The 13,725-nt window shown below is 36.9% G+C and overlaps 1 protein-coding gene across 1 annotated transcript in view; it reads left to right on the top strand.

Annotated features, from left to right (window-relative positions):
- Window positions 1-12,993, top strand: part of LOC150084358 (hemicentin-1-like) — a 117,100-nt gene extending 104,107 nt beyond the window's left edge. Inside the window, exons 36-37 of the mRNA XM_090376196.1 lie at window positions 379-584; window positions 12,254-12,993. Of these exons, the coding sequence (XP_090232322.1) occupies window positions 379-584; window positions 12,254-12,340 (293 nt within the window). The 3' untranslated portion in view covers window positions 12,341-12,993. The remainder of the gene's footprint in view (window positions 1-378; window positions 585-12,253) is intronic.
- The last annotated feature ends 732 nt before the right edge of the window (window positions 12,994-13,725 follow it).

Genomic DNA, 13,725 nt, shown 5'->3' with positions numbered 1-13,725 from the left:
TTTATTTTAAAAAAAGATTGAATTCCCGAAGTTAATTTCGCTTAAAGAATCATCTTTCAGCCCTTAATTTTAATAGACTAAACATAAAATTCTTCAGACACCATTCCTTTGTCCTGTAGTGATAATTATAATTAGTTTCAAGGTGTATTTGTTTCAATTATGAAAAAGTTCTGACGCGAGTTAAGTACGAAACCGCATTGTATGGCTACTATTAATGAAATTTCTGCAATTGCTAAAACGTCTAAAGATCGTGATTTTTCCATAAATATATCTTCCCAATCCGGCTTTATGGTCTTTTCATATACTTTTATTCTACCTAATAAATAATCCACACTTTTTAGCCATAGCTTTAAACCTCCTTTTTTCTTTATTTTTCAGCATTAGCAGCCGAAAAACATCTGGCCATGATTGGAACCATGCAGCGTTATGTGGACATCGACAAGACCAGACCTCTTGTGGCCTCAGATCCTCTGGGTTCACCGGACCATTATCCTTCGCCATATGCCACAATTCCTATGGCAGATGATCCAGAGCTAGAAGGTAAAGATGGAATAAATCAAGAACTTAAAACATTCATTCCAAAGGTGAGTGCACTCAGTAACCTAAAACTCAATGGCTAATAATTACTATTCTTACCAACCGACAAGGCACCTTTCATATGCTGTTGTAGGAGATTAATGATATTACACTCCCGCACGCGCAGCCTGTTCTCTCACGAGTAGAAAAGTCCTGGCTCAAGTCCAGAATATTACTGTATCGCATGTTTAGTATGAACTATCCACAATTGCCAATTAGAAGTCCTCAGTCTCAAAACTACGGTCGTTACACTTTACTTTTAAGAAAAACAAAATGTCATCAGCGATTTATTAACCCTAATGAAACAGAATTTCGAAACAATAAATCAAACTACTCCAATTTCACATTAAAAGTGCTGCATAATTGCGAAAGCCAATTTGGTGCTATTGGATAGGAATTGTTCTCAATGTAGTCATATACAAGGTTTGACAATTAAGTTCCATGACCCAACCAGTTTAAAAGAAAACAGATACTATAATTAAAAAATAAATAAATAATATTTTTAAAGCAATCACCTTGAGCAGCAGCACTCTTAAAAGATCACTTACGCTGTTGGAAGCATTTATAAACCCAAAATCGTTTGATTTGGGGAAACAAGATGTTTGCGGTCAGTTCAAATTTTGTCGTTTTAACAATTTATTCACTGTAATGGCTTCTAAATTTATTGTTTCATTTCATGTGATTATATGTTCAATGAGTGGAACATTTGGCTAAATACCGAGCTGAATTTTATGGCTAGGATTTGGATCGAGTTTCGAAGCCCTTATTTGGAAATTTTAACGAACTGAAAAGTGTATGGTGCAAAATTAAATGTACAGAAAGCGAGATTAGGCAGTCACGTACAATAAAACAAAATCTTAAAGAAGGAGCAACTGTAGCTAAAATAGAAGAGGCAATGTTCTAAGGATCGTTTCTTCTTTTGTAGAGCAGAAAATCCTGAGAATCACTTAGAACGCAGGATGCTTGGAATTCGCCGAAATTTGTATTTTATTTTAGTTTTTGTATTTTTGCTAACTTTCTGATACAAAAAAAAAATATATTAATTCATAAATTATATGAGTCTATTTTTCAGAGTTTCTGAAAGCCTAACGAAAATTTAATCTGACCTGAAAACAGAGTAAGAACAAGAGGGCGCTGACTCTCTTTAAAAATTACAGCTGTCAGTTGCAGGCTCCGAAAAAAAACGATAAGTGTTTGCCCTTTTATTTACATAATTGTTATTTTATATTATACTTAATACGTAGGCTTATAGTTACGCTGGTTATAATCAGGCAAAGGCAGATTACGAGAAATCCTTGGCAAAATATGCTAAGAAAAACAGCAAGGATTTCTTTACTTATATAAACTCTAAAAGGAAGGGGCTGAATATGATTGGTCCACTTGACATCGATGGTTCGACTGTTGATGATCCTGCTCAGATAGCAAACAAACTGAATGAGTATTTTGCATCTACATTCACACATGAGGAATTATTAAGGTTTGAAAATGGCAGAAGGTTATCAAATTGTAGCAGGGTGCTTAATGATTTTGTAATAACGGAAAGCAAAGTGAAAGAGAAATTGTTGAAGTTAAACATAAGAAAAGCACCAGGGGTGGATGGGATCTATCCAGTTATATTAAAGGAGGCGGCAAAGCAACTAAGCAAACCCTTGGCCATAACTATGAGAGCGTCCTTGGACTCAGCGGAGGTTCCCACGGACTGGAGATGTGCAAATGTATCCCCAATTCACAAAGGGGGATCGAAGGGTGACACGAGTAATTACAGACCAGTTAGTTTAACTTCTGTTCCGGGTAAAATAATGGAGTTACTGGTTAAAGATGCATTGCAGGATCATCTAGACAAGACTGCAGCAATAATTTAGACACAGCATGGGTTTGTTAAGGGAAAGTCTTGTCTGACAAATTTGATAGGATATTATGATGTGGTTACAAAGGAACTGGATGCAAAAAATAATTTTGATATCATATATTTGGATTTCAGGAAAGCTTTTGACACTGTTGCGCATGGAAGATTATTGTACAAATTGGAGCAGAACGGTATTAAGGGTAAGTTGCTACAATGGATAAAAGGATGGTTAAGTGGTAATCACTGGGTGCTGCTCTTCGTGGACTAATGTTATTAGTGGAGTCCCACAGGGTTCGGTGTTGGGTCCACTGTTGTTTTGTGTATTTATCAATGATATTGATGAAGGTATATCAGGCTTAGTGTCGAAGTTTGCAGATGATACAAAGGTTGGCAGGGTTGTTAATGACAATAATGGCAGTGTGCTACTGCAACAGGATCTGGATAATTTGGGCAGATGGGCTAAGAAGTGGCAACTGAAGTTTAACCTTGACAAATGCAAAGTACTGCATATGGGTAGAAGTAACCCCAGAGAAACGTAGCAACTGTGTGGTACTACACTTAAGGTGGTAGAAAATGAAAAAGACCTGGGAGTAATTGTGCAGTCAGATATGAAGTTTTCTGAGCAATGCAGACAGGCTGCCAGGGCAGGTCATGGGGCTTTGTCAATGATATATAGGAATTTTGCTAGCAGGGAAAAGGAGGTGATTATCCCTCTGTATAAGGCAATGGTCAGGCCACGCCTTGAGTACTGCGTACAGGTCTGGAGGCTTCATTTTAGGAAGGATGTAGATTTACTTGAGCGTGTACAGAGAAGGGCAACAAGATTGGTTAGGGGAATGAAGGGATCCTGTTACCAAGAGAGGCTTAAGTTCTGCAAATTGCAGTGGCTGGAGACTAGGCACCTGCTCGGTAATCTGATTCAGGTATATAAAGCCTTGAATAGGTTGAGCACACTGAATTCTGATGGGATCCTTCCACTTGTTCAGATTACCAACCTAAGGGGACATAAATTCAAATTAAGAAAAGACAGATGTAGATTAGATGTGCGGAAATTTGCCTTTAGCCAGTGGGTGGTTAATTGCTGGAAAAAAGTTCCATCTGTCGTTGTGGAAGTTGATAGGTTGAATAAATTTAAGGAGGAACTGGACAGGCATTTGGAGGGAATGGTATGATTTTTTTTTTTTTTTTTTTTTGGCTGATGCTGCATAAGCTCATACACTTGCTTTCTTGCATCAAATGCCACTGCTGCTACTACTACTACAAGTGTAGAAATACCATCAGGACCTGGAGCTTTCTTGGTATCAAGATTGTTCAAAAATAGTCTGACATCCTTCTGACAGAAGACTACAGTCGGCATTGAGTAGAGTTTACTGGAAATGGTATGAGATAGTTTACCAAATTCGTCAATAGAAGGGTTAAAAGAAAAGTAGGATGCTAATAAGTCGGCTTTATCTTTAGCTGGGATGACAATAGAGCCATCGCGTTTTAACAGAGGTGGGAGTAGAAATGGGCAAGAGTTACGCCCAGTAGTTTCGCGAGAGACCAGAATGCTCGACTACCATTTGGACAAGAAGCAAGTTTTCTACTCTTAGACTGCTCTGGATCTAGTTTGCGCTGATCAATAACTGCTTTACAGATCTTGCGAGCTCTGGTGTAGGCAGATAATGAACGTGGAGATATGAATGGAAACCAATTGCGATATGCAACATTCTCATCTTGAACAGCCTTAGCGCATTTATTGGAATAACAAGAGCCGCGTCATCGCCTCAGAAGATCCCATTTCTATCCGGAAAACAATTCAACATGGCAGGGTGCGCCAGCTGGAATTGTGATCATCAAAATCACCAAGGAAACTTACCTCACTGTTAGGAAAGTTGCTTTAGATAAAGGACGAGACTTTAAGGTGGAGTGTGGAATAAAGAATTTTAACATCCCTACAAGAATAATTTCATTGACACGATCCGAGAAAACATTGACATCGGAAGATTTAAACCAGTAATCCAACTAAAGAAAAGAAGAATATAAATCTCGCAGATCATTCTATTATGCATTCTTGTAATACCAAATTAACACCAGGTTGAGGAATGTCCACGAATGAAAGGAGAAGAGATCGTCACCAAGTTGTGATCTGAGGTTCCTAGAGGGCCGCTCACCTCGACAGTTTACTTGAAAGGGTTGTTTGTGAGAGTAAGATCAAGAGTATTGGCTGTGTTTAGAATTGTCTGATATTCTGGTAAGTAAATGAACAATATGTGCAAGATAATTAGTAATTGCAAAAGCTCAGCATCTCGACCAACTGGGTCCGTGTAACTAGAAAACTGAAGCCAGCCTGAATTGTGAACATTAAAATTACCAAGGAAAATTTGCCTCGCTGTTAGGAAAGTTGGACTTTCCTAACAGCGAGGCTAACCTTTCCTTCATTTCAAAGAAATGAAGTCAGAGAGTTGCAAATGATTAGTGGAGTTGGAGAACGAAAGAGGTAACAGATGAATTTGACAAAATGCAGAAAATAGATTTTAAGCAAAAGTAGACAGAAAAGAGGAGCTTCTGAATTACTAAATCTCTGACAGGGAATATCAGAGCGGTCATATGTATAAGCACCATACCATCTTTGAAGCGAAAGGAATCGTACAGCGAATAAATATGACAACTAAGATGAGCAGTGGTTGAATCAATGGTAGAGACTAAACATGGATTTCATCACTTCAAGCCTCAAATAAGCAAAGATGTGGTATTGCACTAGTTGATGGAAGTCATTTGCCACCTAGTATTGTCTGTTAACACAGATGGGTGGTATTCCTCTGTGTGGTGTGGACGCCATATCTCGACCCGTGCTTTGTTTCATACTGGGTGTTCACCACCAGTATACTAGGTACCGTGTTTCAGGAGTTGCCCAAGGGTTATGCTAGGGTTACTAACAGTCTCGACATCATGAAGGTACAAGCAGAGGATTTGGTTGTAGCAGAATGATCTGATCCACTTGACTCAAGTGTCATCTGAATATCAGTTTTATCAACGTTTTAGCCTCCCAGATATCAAGCCCAGCTTGACATACTTGAGAGAATATCTGTGGCAAGCCTCTAGGATGAAAGGGCCACTTACCAGTGTTTGTCGTTATGTGCGCAATGCTAGATTCTGTCACTTGATGCATATTTGAAAATACTTGACAAATGTCCTTATTTATTACTGATTATCTGTATTTTGTAATGCGTGCTCAGAAAATGAAATACTCTCTCTCTCTTGCCACGTTTGAAGATTTAAACTACAAAAGTATTACAACTTTTATTTTGACTGAATTATAGAAAAACATTCACATTCTTAACGTTAATTATGATTAACAAAACGTAAGGTTAGTTTCCTAATTATAATAATTGAATAAAAATTCAACTGAAAATGCATAGTGGTAATATGTGCAGGACAAAAAATTATTCTCAGTAATAAATTCCTTCCTGTCATTTTATTTTGATGAGCATTTATTGTCATATGATGTTGAAAGTTTTTAATATTGCACATGGTTAGCTATTCATCGTTCATTTTGTGATCCTTCCTATAATTTATTACATCGCAGAAGTGGCCAGTTGTACGCATGATGGTGAACTTGCTGATACGTAACACATTTCGCAAATTTAAAATTTCTGTTCACAATTTATACTCGTATAACTGTGTGTGTAGAGGAAGTAATCTGCGTCTTCGAGTTACGAATTTATAAAAGAATTGAATTGCCTAATTTAAGAAGGTGCACATTCGTGTTTTTTAATTGCTGCAATGCAGATTTATTTAGATACATTGCACTTATCTGTTTTATGGTCTCGTCAGAGAAATTAACCAAATTGGCCACGCAAGTCCAATTGCTGAGATCCTTCAGGATTTCGTTTTTATCGAAGCGCTCCTATATTGTGTCCTCAACCATATGTTCTGTAATCTTGCCTACCACAGAAGTCGACCTCATGAAACATCATGGGATATGCGATATTAAAATGAATTTATGGAAATTTCCATTTAGCCTAAGAGTAATTGTTAGAATAAACTTACACCTAGTGCTGGGTAAGAAGTCATTTTGAATAAATGTAGAGAATATTTGTACAAATTATTTTCAAGAATGGGAAAATTAAGTGTTTTATTATTATTTTATTTTTTTTTTTTTTTCATTTCTTCTAGTGCTGTATAAATTTCATTTTTGCGTCTTTAAATCCTTTCATATGGACACATTAGCGCGTTTTCAATCTGAGGGAATCATCCCAGAATCTAATAATGGTCTTCTTGAAATTTCTAACAATTTCATGCTGTCTAATACCATCTGCCTTTGCGTCTTCCCTCCTTTACCTTCAGTAGACTTTTCAGTATTTCTGAAGTAGTAACATCCCGTATTTTTATCATCTTCACTGCATCCCACTGGATTGAATTCCAACGTAATTTCTGTTGTAACGGACCTTGCAAATTACGTAAAAAAAAAAATCCTCTACCACTTCGGTTGAGTTTTTGTGATTTCGGAGCTTCCATCTTCTAAGATGCCTAAAATGGTTCTCTTTCTGTTTTTTTTTTTTTGTTTTTTTTTTATATATTTGACGTACAAATAGACATCATTGTTTCCATTCTAGGCTTTTATCGCCAGCGATTTTCAACTTTCGCTAACCTCTCCATCGGTGTTTGCTTAAAATATGCTTAATTGTTGGTTTCTAGAGTAAATTTCTTAAACATTAACCATAATTCCCTAATATTCAACAACAATACAATTGTCACACCAGTTAATAGCGCCCAAGAAATACCTCATCAGCTATAGTCTGTCCTGAAATTGAAGTCCTTAGTCTTTCTTTTGACCACTGAAATTTATTTGGATACCAATCATTTTTGATACTACAAATTTGTATAGTCACTACCAGCTGTTGGCTCCTGCACTATCATATTTTTAATACTCCTTGAATTCACTGTGAGGACTATACCATGGATATATTTTCTCTGACTTGTTGGAATAAATAAGTCATCGAATTGGTTAATATAAACTGATCCTATAATAACCAGTGTTGTCAGATATGAACATCGCGCTATTTATAATACGAATGCATGATCCGATGACAGATATATCAATCAAAGTTCATATTTATATTTTTCTACGCCACACCTTCTCTATTAGCTTAAATATGAAAGCACAGACTTCTACAACGTAATAGTATGCCATTACAGGAACTTGTACAAGGTTTGATATTTCAGTACTTCCTCTTTGTATGTCGGATTATCACGGGAAAAAGGAAGTGACGTCTGAAATTATCTCTTGTCAAACAGGATTTCTTTTAAGATAAAAACAAAAGATAGCATCCTGCCTACTGAATATGATTAGCCAATTTCCATCTTTTATGAATTAGATTATCCGTTCTTCACCCAGGTTTAAAACGCATTCTTTAATGCTCATTTTTTACATTTCTGTTATCCTTGCGACACTTATTAACAAGGTTGACACCCGTGAGAAGGTATTTTAATCTTGATTTTTAAAAACAAAGGTTCACCCATTTATTCCAAAACGCGAATAAATATAAATCCGCAATAACGTTTCTTGTGTTATCCTCTTATCATCATGCCCAAGTGGGTTGAAATCGGTACATAATTATTAAATAATATAAAAAATAGTTTAGCATTTTGTTCAGAAATAGCGGACATGGTATGTAATCCAAATGAAACATTGCTCCTTAAATTAAAATTATTTGAACATCTGACTCTTTAACATGCTGCATAAAGCTGACCATGAGAAAAGTAATGGACACGTAAATCAACACCAGCAACTTTTAGCAACTGACTGTGCGTCTAGCAATAATTACATTTTTTAAAATTATTTTTTATTTTTTCAAAGCATGGACGAGGGTTTTATACCCTTAAGTTTTTCATCCAGATAAAGAACTGGCCTACTTCTTCAGCGCTTTTCTTTTTCATTTTCTTTAAGGTGGAAGATGTCTTGATCAATTGCATCACCGATCCAGTCTCCCCACTCAGCCTCCTTAATGACAGTTCAGTTATTTAGCCACTGCCATTCGTTTAGAGAGATCTGGGTTCAAACCTCAGACTGGAAGGATTCTTAACTCGGTTAGTTAGTCAATCTCAGAAGCAGGGAGTAGGGTTTCGCCCTCAGTTATTCCGCTTTTTTATCCTGCACAACCTGCAAATCAGCACGAGGACACACTTGTGCAAATAACACTGGCCGGAAGTGCCGATGCACTGATGTAGCTAATAACAGTCTGCACTCAGATAAAAATAAATAAGCTCATATTTGCTCCAAGAAACTAGTTTATTTCGTGTTGGTGTAGTCGTGTATAATTTGAAACAAATTATTTTATGAAGAAAATAACAAATCGTACATCCTAATCCAAACAAGTTGGTTTCATAACCACACAGCCAAACATCTACTGCTCTTGCAGAGAAATCACTAATACTCACAGTTGATACACTTAGCTGTTCTTTATAGTTAGACCGGTTTTGATAGTTATAAATTTGACATGTTAGCCAGATAATAATAACCCGTGGTTATTGGAGTGCGGACAAGGAATACTCTGCAACCCCTCTCTCCGTGCTGACTACCAGCGCTTTGCCAGAATTTTATCCTCATTATTACAACCCATTAGCAATTTTAAAGAAGTGTGTATTACATCGATTGACTGCTTGAAAATCACCGAGACATCCTCTTGAACTCCCGAGCCATACAGATGGCTACATCACCGCCTTTTAAAGGCTAGCGTTCCCTCTACCAGTTCCCAAGCCCAACTTCGCCGCTCTCACGTGCACCGGCTAATCCGGCGTTGTAATGATCGTTTACTCCGAAAAGCTCAAGAAAACTCTTTTTTACGACTTTAGCTTCTTCTCAATGACCTCGCTTGGTCATCCTTTCGGCACCGAGCGTGACCGGATAACCGTCTCCAGCAGCACCGTACCGAAACTCCTTAAATTATTCAGTCGACCTTAGCCGCCGGAAATGTCGGCGAATAAGAAAGCCCGGAAAGTTAGCAATTTTGAGAAATTTTGTTGGTGAAGACGTGCGCAAAGAGACCGAAGCAGAAAGAGCGTAGTTGTAATGCCACTACGTCAACCATTATACGTCGTACAAGTACAAGCGTCTGGCATTACATCATTTCTGTCTTTATACTGCTGATGCGGGTGTAATAAGTGCCGAATTACTAAAACGATTGCGTCGACTACTCGTCATGGATTTCTTTGGAATAAATTGATGATGAGCTATAAAAGTTTTGTTTGGCTTCCATACGATAGATCATTTTTATTAAAAATAAAAAAATATATATGAAGGGTTCATAGAATAAAATGTGAGTCATGGTTTAAGCTTGAATTGTTGAAGGCTGAGATTTAGATGTTTCTCGTGTTATGAGTCTGCTTCTGCTCCTTCTGAATTCCGATTCGAATCCCATCAGTGATGAGTATGTTCAAGCGTTTTGAAGAATAATTGAATTAGCCCATTTCAGTGACAGGCGTATAATTTTCTCACTGTTTTTCAACTATAAAACATTCGACATTTTTTGAAATAATTCCTCGTTGAAATAATCCCCCTTTAACTTGTAACAAAGTAATCCTAACATACAGCATAGGGAAATTTCTCGTTATTTCACATAATTAACCCCAAAGAACGTAATATCCAGTCCAAATGATGGTTTTTACGTATATTTTTAGTTGCCAATGGTGAATAAGTTAATGTGGAATGTTACAGATACGCAAACAATTGAAACTTCATAACAAATTGGTTCGGGAGATTTGTGGCAACAGCTTTCATTACAAGTTGGTTCGGGAGGTTTGTGCCAACAGCTTTCATAACAAGTCGGTTCGGGAGGTTTGTGACAACAGCTTTCATAACAAGTTGCTTTGGGAGTTGGATGGTACCATTAGGTGATAATGGAGGTTATTGTACGTCTTATAAAGTTTTCTGGGGAAGGACATTTTTTTACAGCAAGGTCAAATCGAACTAGTGTTTTTGTTGTTTACAGTATTTTACTTCATAAATCAAAACTTCCCACAGCGAAAAACTAATGATTATGAAAGTCTTTCGATGTTACTCATGATGCTAATACATATGTCTTTTTTTAATTTTAAATCCTTTGCGAGGAATTGCAATAGAAGGCGTGCATCTTTCAAAAGTGGATATATTTTTGATCCGTCTTGGTGTCATGCGTTTCGGCTTCACTGTAAAGTACCATTTAATTGAAATAAAAAGATATTAGCATTTAAACAGTAATCCAGAAGAACCGAATTGTTGTAATAACAAGAACTGAACCTTGTTCTCAGTGAAAAACGCTTTTTTGTTTTTGTTTTTTTTTTAACAAGTACAGGAAATTTTTTCATAACCTTAAACTACTTGAATATGATTTATTCCAAGAACAGCAAATAATTTTATTCCTATTTTCATGGACACAGACCACCTAAAGTTCAGACGCTTCGCAGACACAGACGTCTTAAATTTCAAAGACCGTCGTCTGTTCTTAAGGCTAATTTATCATAAAAATTGCAATTTAACATCTGAAGGGCACTAGACAGCGCCTGTTGACGGGTATTACCTTGACCCACAGTAACGACTTTAAATAGATTTATCCCCTAAACGCTGCTAGTCGGAGAAACTAAATCCGGTTTCCAGGGGAAAAGGAAAAAAAATCCTTAGTTTATAAATAAAAAAATATAGCTGATTCCTGTTCGTGTTATTTTTAAGGACAAAAACTAAACACGAAAGCTTTAATAATTCTTTTTTTCTACCCGGATTTTTAAATGAATTGATTCTTAGTCTTTTCGGAAGAATACATTACACCAGACGCACATAAACACCCTTGGCTTTACTACTGAATGAGATGGATGGCGAACAGAATGAATTGTGTGGTCTCTTAACCCAGTAACCTCCTTGGGAGAGGCGTGTATTTACTTAACACTCGTTTCCTAATGCGTCTCTCAAGTCCTTCAGATTTCTTTCTTAATGGAATTGTAGCTACCAGGCCGTAACCTTTCTTCTCAACATCTGCATTGCTTCACAAGACAGGACACATAAGACGTGTACTCATTCCGCCTCCACCACTCTATTACCCTTTTCATACACACCGCACCACGTGCAGCACACTGCGCTTACGGCCCGATAACAACCAAATAACAGAACATACCACGTGGCAAGCAAACTGTTTTCGAGAGGAGTAAAATAACATTCACAGTTCCTCACTAATATTTGTACAGTTAAGCCTAACTTGCTGAATCGAAGTTCGGGTGGTGAACGAAAGTTTTCTTAACGTGTGGCCAACAAAAATAACAGAACATCCGCGTCTAACATTCCCCGAAGCCACTAAATCAGACTATAATTCTTGATTATCCATTTAAAATATTTTTGACTCTTTTGATAACGACTTTAATTTGAAAGTTAAGAGATCTACATCGCTAATTACATTTCTGACATTTTGTTGTGTAATTAATTTTGTTCAAATTATCTTTTCTTATTACCATCAGTATTGCTTCAATTATTTTAATATATCACTATTGGTACATACATCTGTGTGCGTGAAAGAGAGAGAAATAAGTCTAGAGAGCAATGGCCCCTACGTCTGCCCACCATCCTGCTTTTCTTTTTTGTTTACCGAACATTGGCTAAATTGTACTAACCTTTAATTTTTATTTCCTGCTCTCCTTAAGTATTATTAACGTACTCTCAGCAGACAGCGACACTTAATCAAGCCTTTAAACCGGCTCCCTCGTACTTCAGTTGCCATTGACCTATCCATCAGAGGGCAAGGGAAGTTAAGAGACAAGTCTGATGATCTTGATGTTACAATTTTATGTTTATTTATAAACTAATATTTCATTTTATTTCCACAGGATCCAAGGGACAGACCTGCTCCCTATCCAAAGACAGAATCCCTGAAGAGGAGAGGAGAGGACCACATTTACGATTTACCTCAGTAAATCCTTCAACTGACGCTGTCGTGAGACACTTCTTAAAGTGTTCAGTATACTTATTACCCGACCACCTTTTTTTGTCACTTCAAATAAAGCTACTCTTAAAACTGTTGCTGTTTCTCCTAAGCTGTGGGATCATCCTGAAATGACGTGGACCAAGAGTAACATTAAAGTGATGTTAAATTTTTGAGTGATGGATATTCATCAGCGATTATCAGTGGTTGTTGCTCAATTGTGTGGATTTGACTCTTGGTTTATCCAAGCGTGGCGATGTGTGGATACGAACATGCCTTCACGTCCACGTTTGAAGCACGTGGGATTTATTATGTTGAACTTTTTCACGACTACATTTGGATTACGTGAGTGACGAAAGAACTGACAACTCTTTTGTCATCGTAAGAAAAGAAAGTGTTGTCTTTATGTCATGTTGCCTGACCTTGTTAGTTAGTAACCAGCTGTGGCTGTTTTTTGGTCCACCATTTTTATGCAAAGAAACTTTGATAGATTTGTCTTACTTTGGAATTAAGGTGGGTACTGTTGCTGCACCCATTTTTACACAACTTAAGAGTGTTTGTATTAGTTAGTATTTTATATTTTTTCTGTAGACTTTATTTTATTTGCAGTAATGTTGTGCGAAGGGCGCCATCTTGTATCATAATGTTCCGTGTAAATTTTTATCTACCGTTTTAAGAAACACGTAAAATCATTTCATTTTTTTTTTTTTTCTTATATTTTCATAACTGTGTTTTGGAGTGAGATTTTTATAAAGGTATTGATACGTCCAGGATAATGCCAGGATGGTTTTACCGCCCAGTTCATGTATGCCTGTAATTTGCAGTCTCGGAAGTAATACTCATCGCTAATGAGGTTCATTTTCAATCTGACTTAGAAATAAAGTCATTTGTTAATAAAAGTGTATCATTTTAACTTCTCTGTTCCTTTATTGAAATAAATCATCTGAAACTCGTGAGTATGGATTAACAGTCAATGTGCTTTTGTAAATCACAGGTGTTGTAAAAAGTTGTTAACAGACAGACAAAAAAGCGAGCGTTGAATGCCTCTGATCAAATTACGAACAAGTCTCAGCGAGCGAAATTAATTTAGAAAGTAGGAACGTGCGGGAAAAGTTCGAGCAGGTAGAACACTTTAATGTGATTTACTTATTAGGTAGCGCAAACTTTGATGCTAAGACGTGCCTACCTTCTAAGCAGCTCGTAATGTCACATGGAAGAGACGATAAAAAAAAAAGGGTAATCTTTACAATCTCGCAGAACAGGAGAGGAGATTAGCGACTAGTTTACTAATTGGTTTAAGATACCAACTTTCTGAAAGGACAGCTCGATTATGTTTCAACCACGTACAAGCGAAAAGAAAGAAGGCGTATTCCGTAC

Source organism: Mastigoproctus giganteus, chromosome 6 (assembly GCF_048544385.1).
Source record: "Mastigoproctus giganteus isolate SK-2022 chromosome 6, ASM4854438v1, whole genome shotgun sequence".
Taxonomy (NCBI): Eukaryota; Metazoa; Arthropoda; class Arachnida; order Uropygi; family Thelyphonidae; genus Mastigoproctus; species Mastigoproctus giganteus.
Note: the sequence above shows the minus strand (reverse complement) of the source record. Positions and strands in the feature narration are given on the sequence as shown.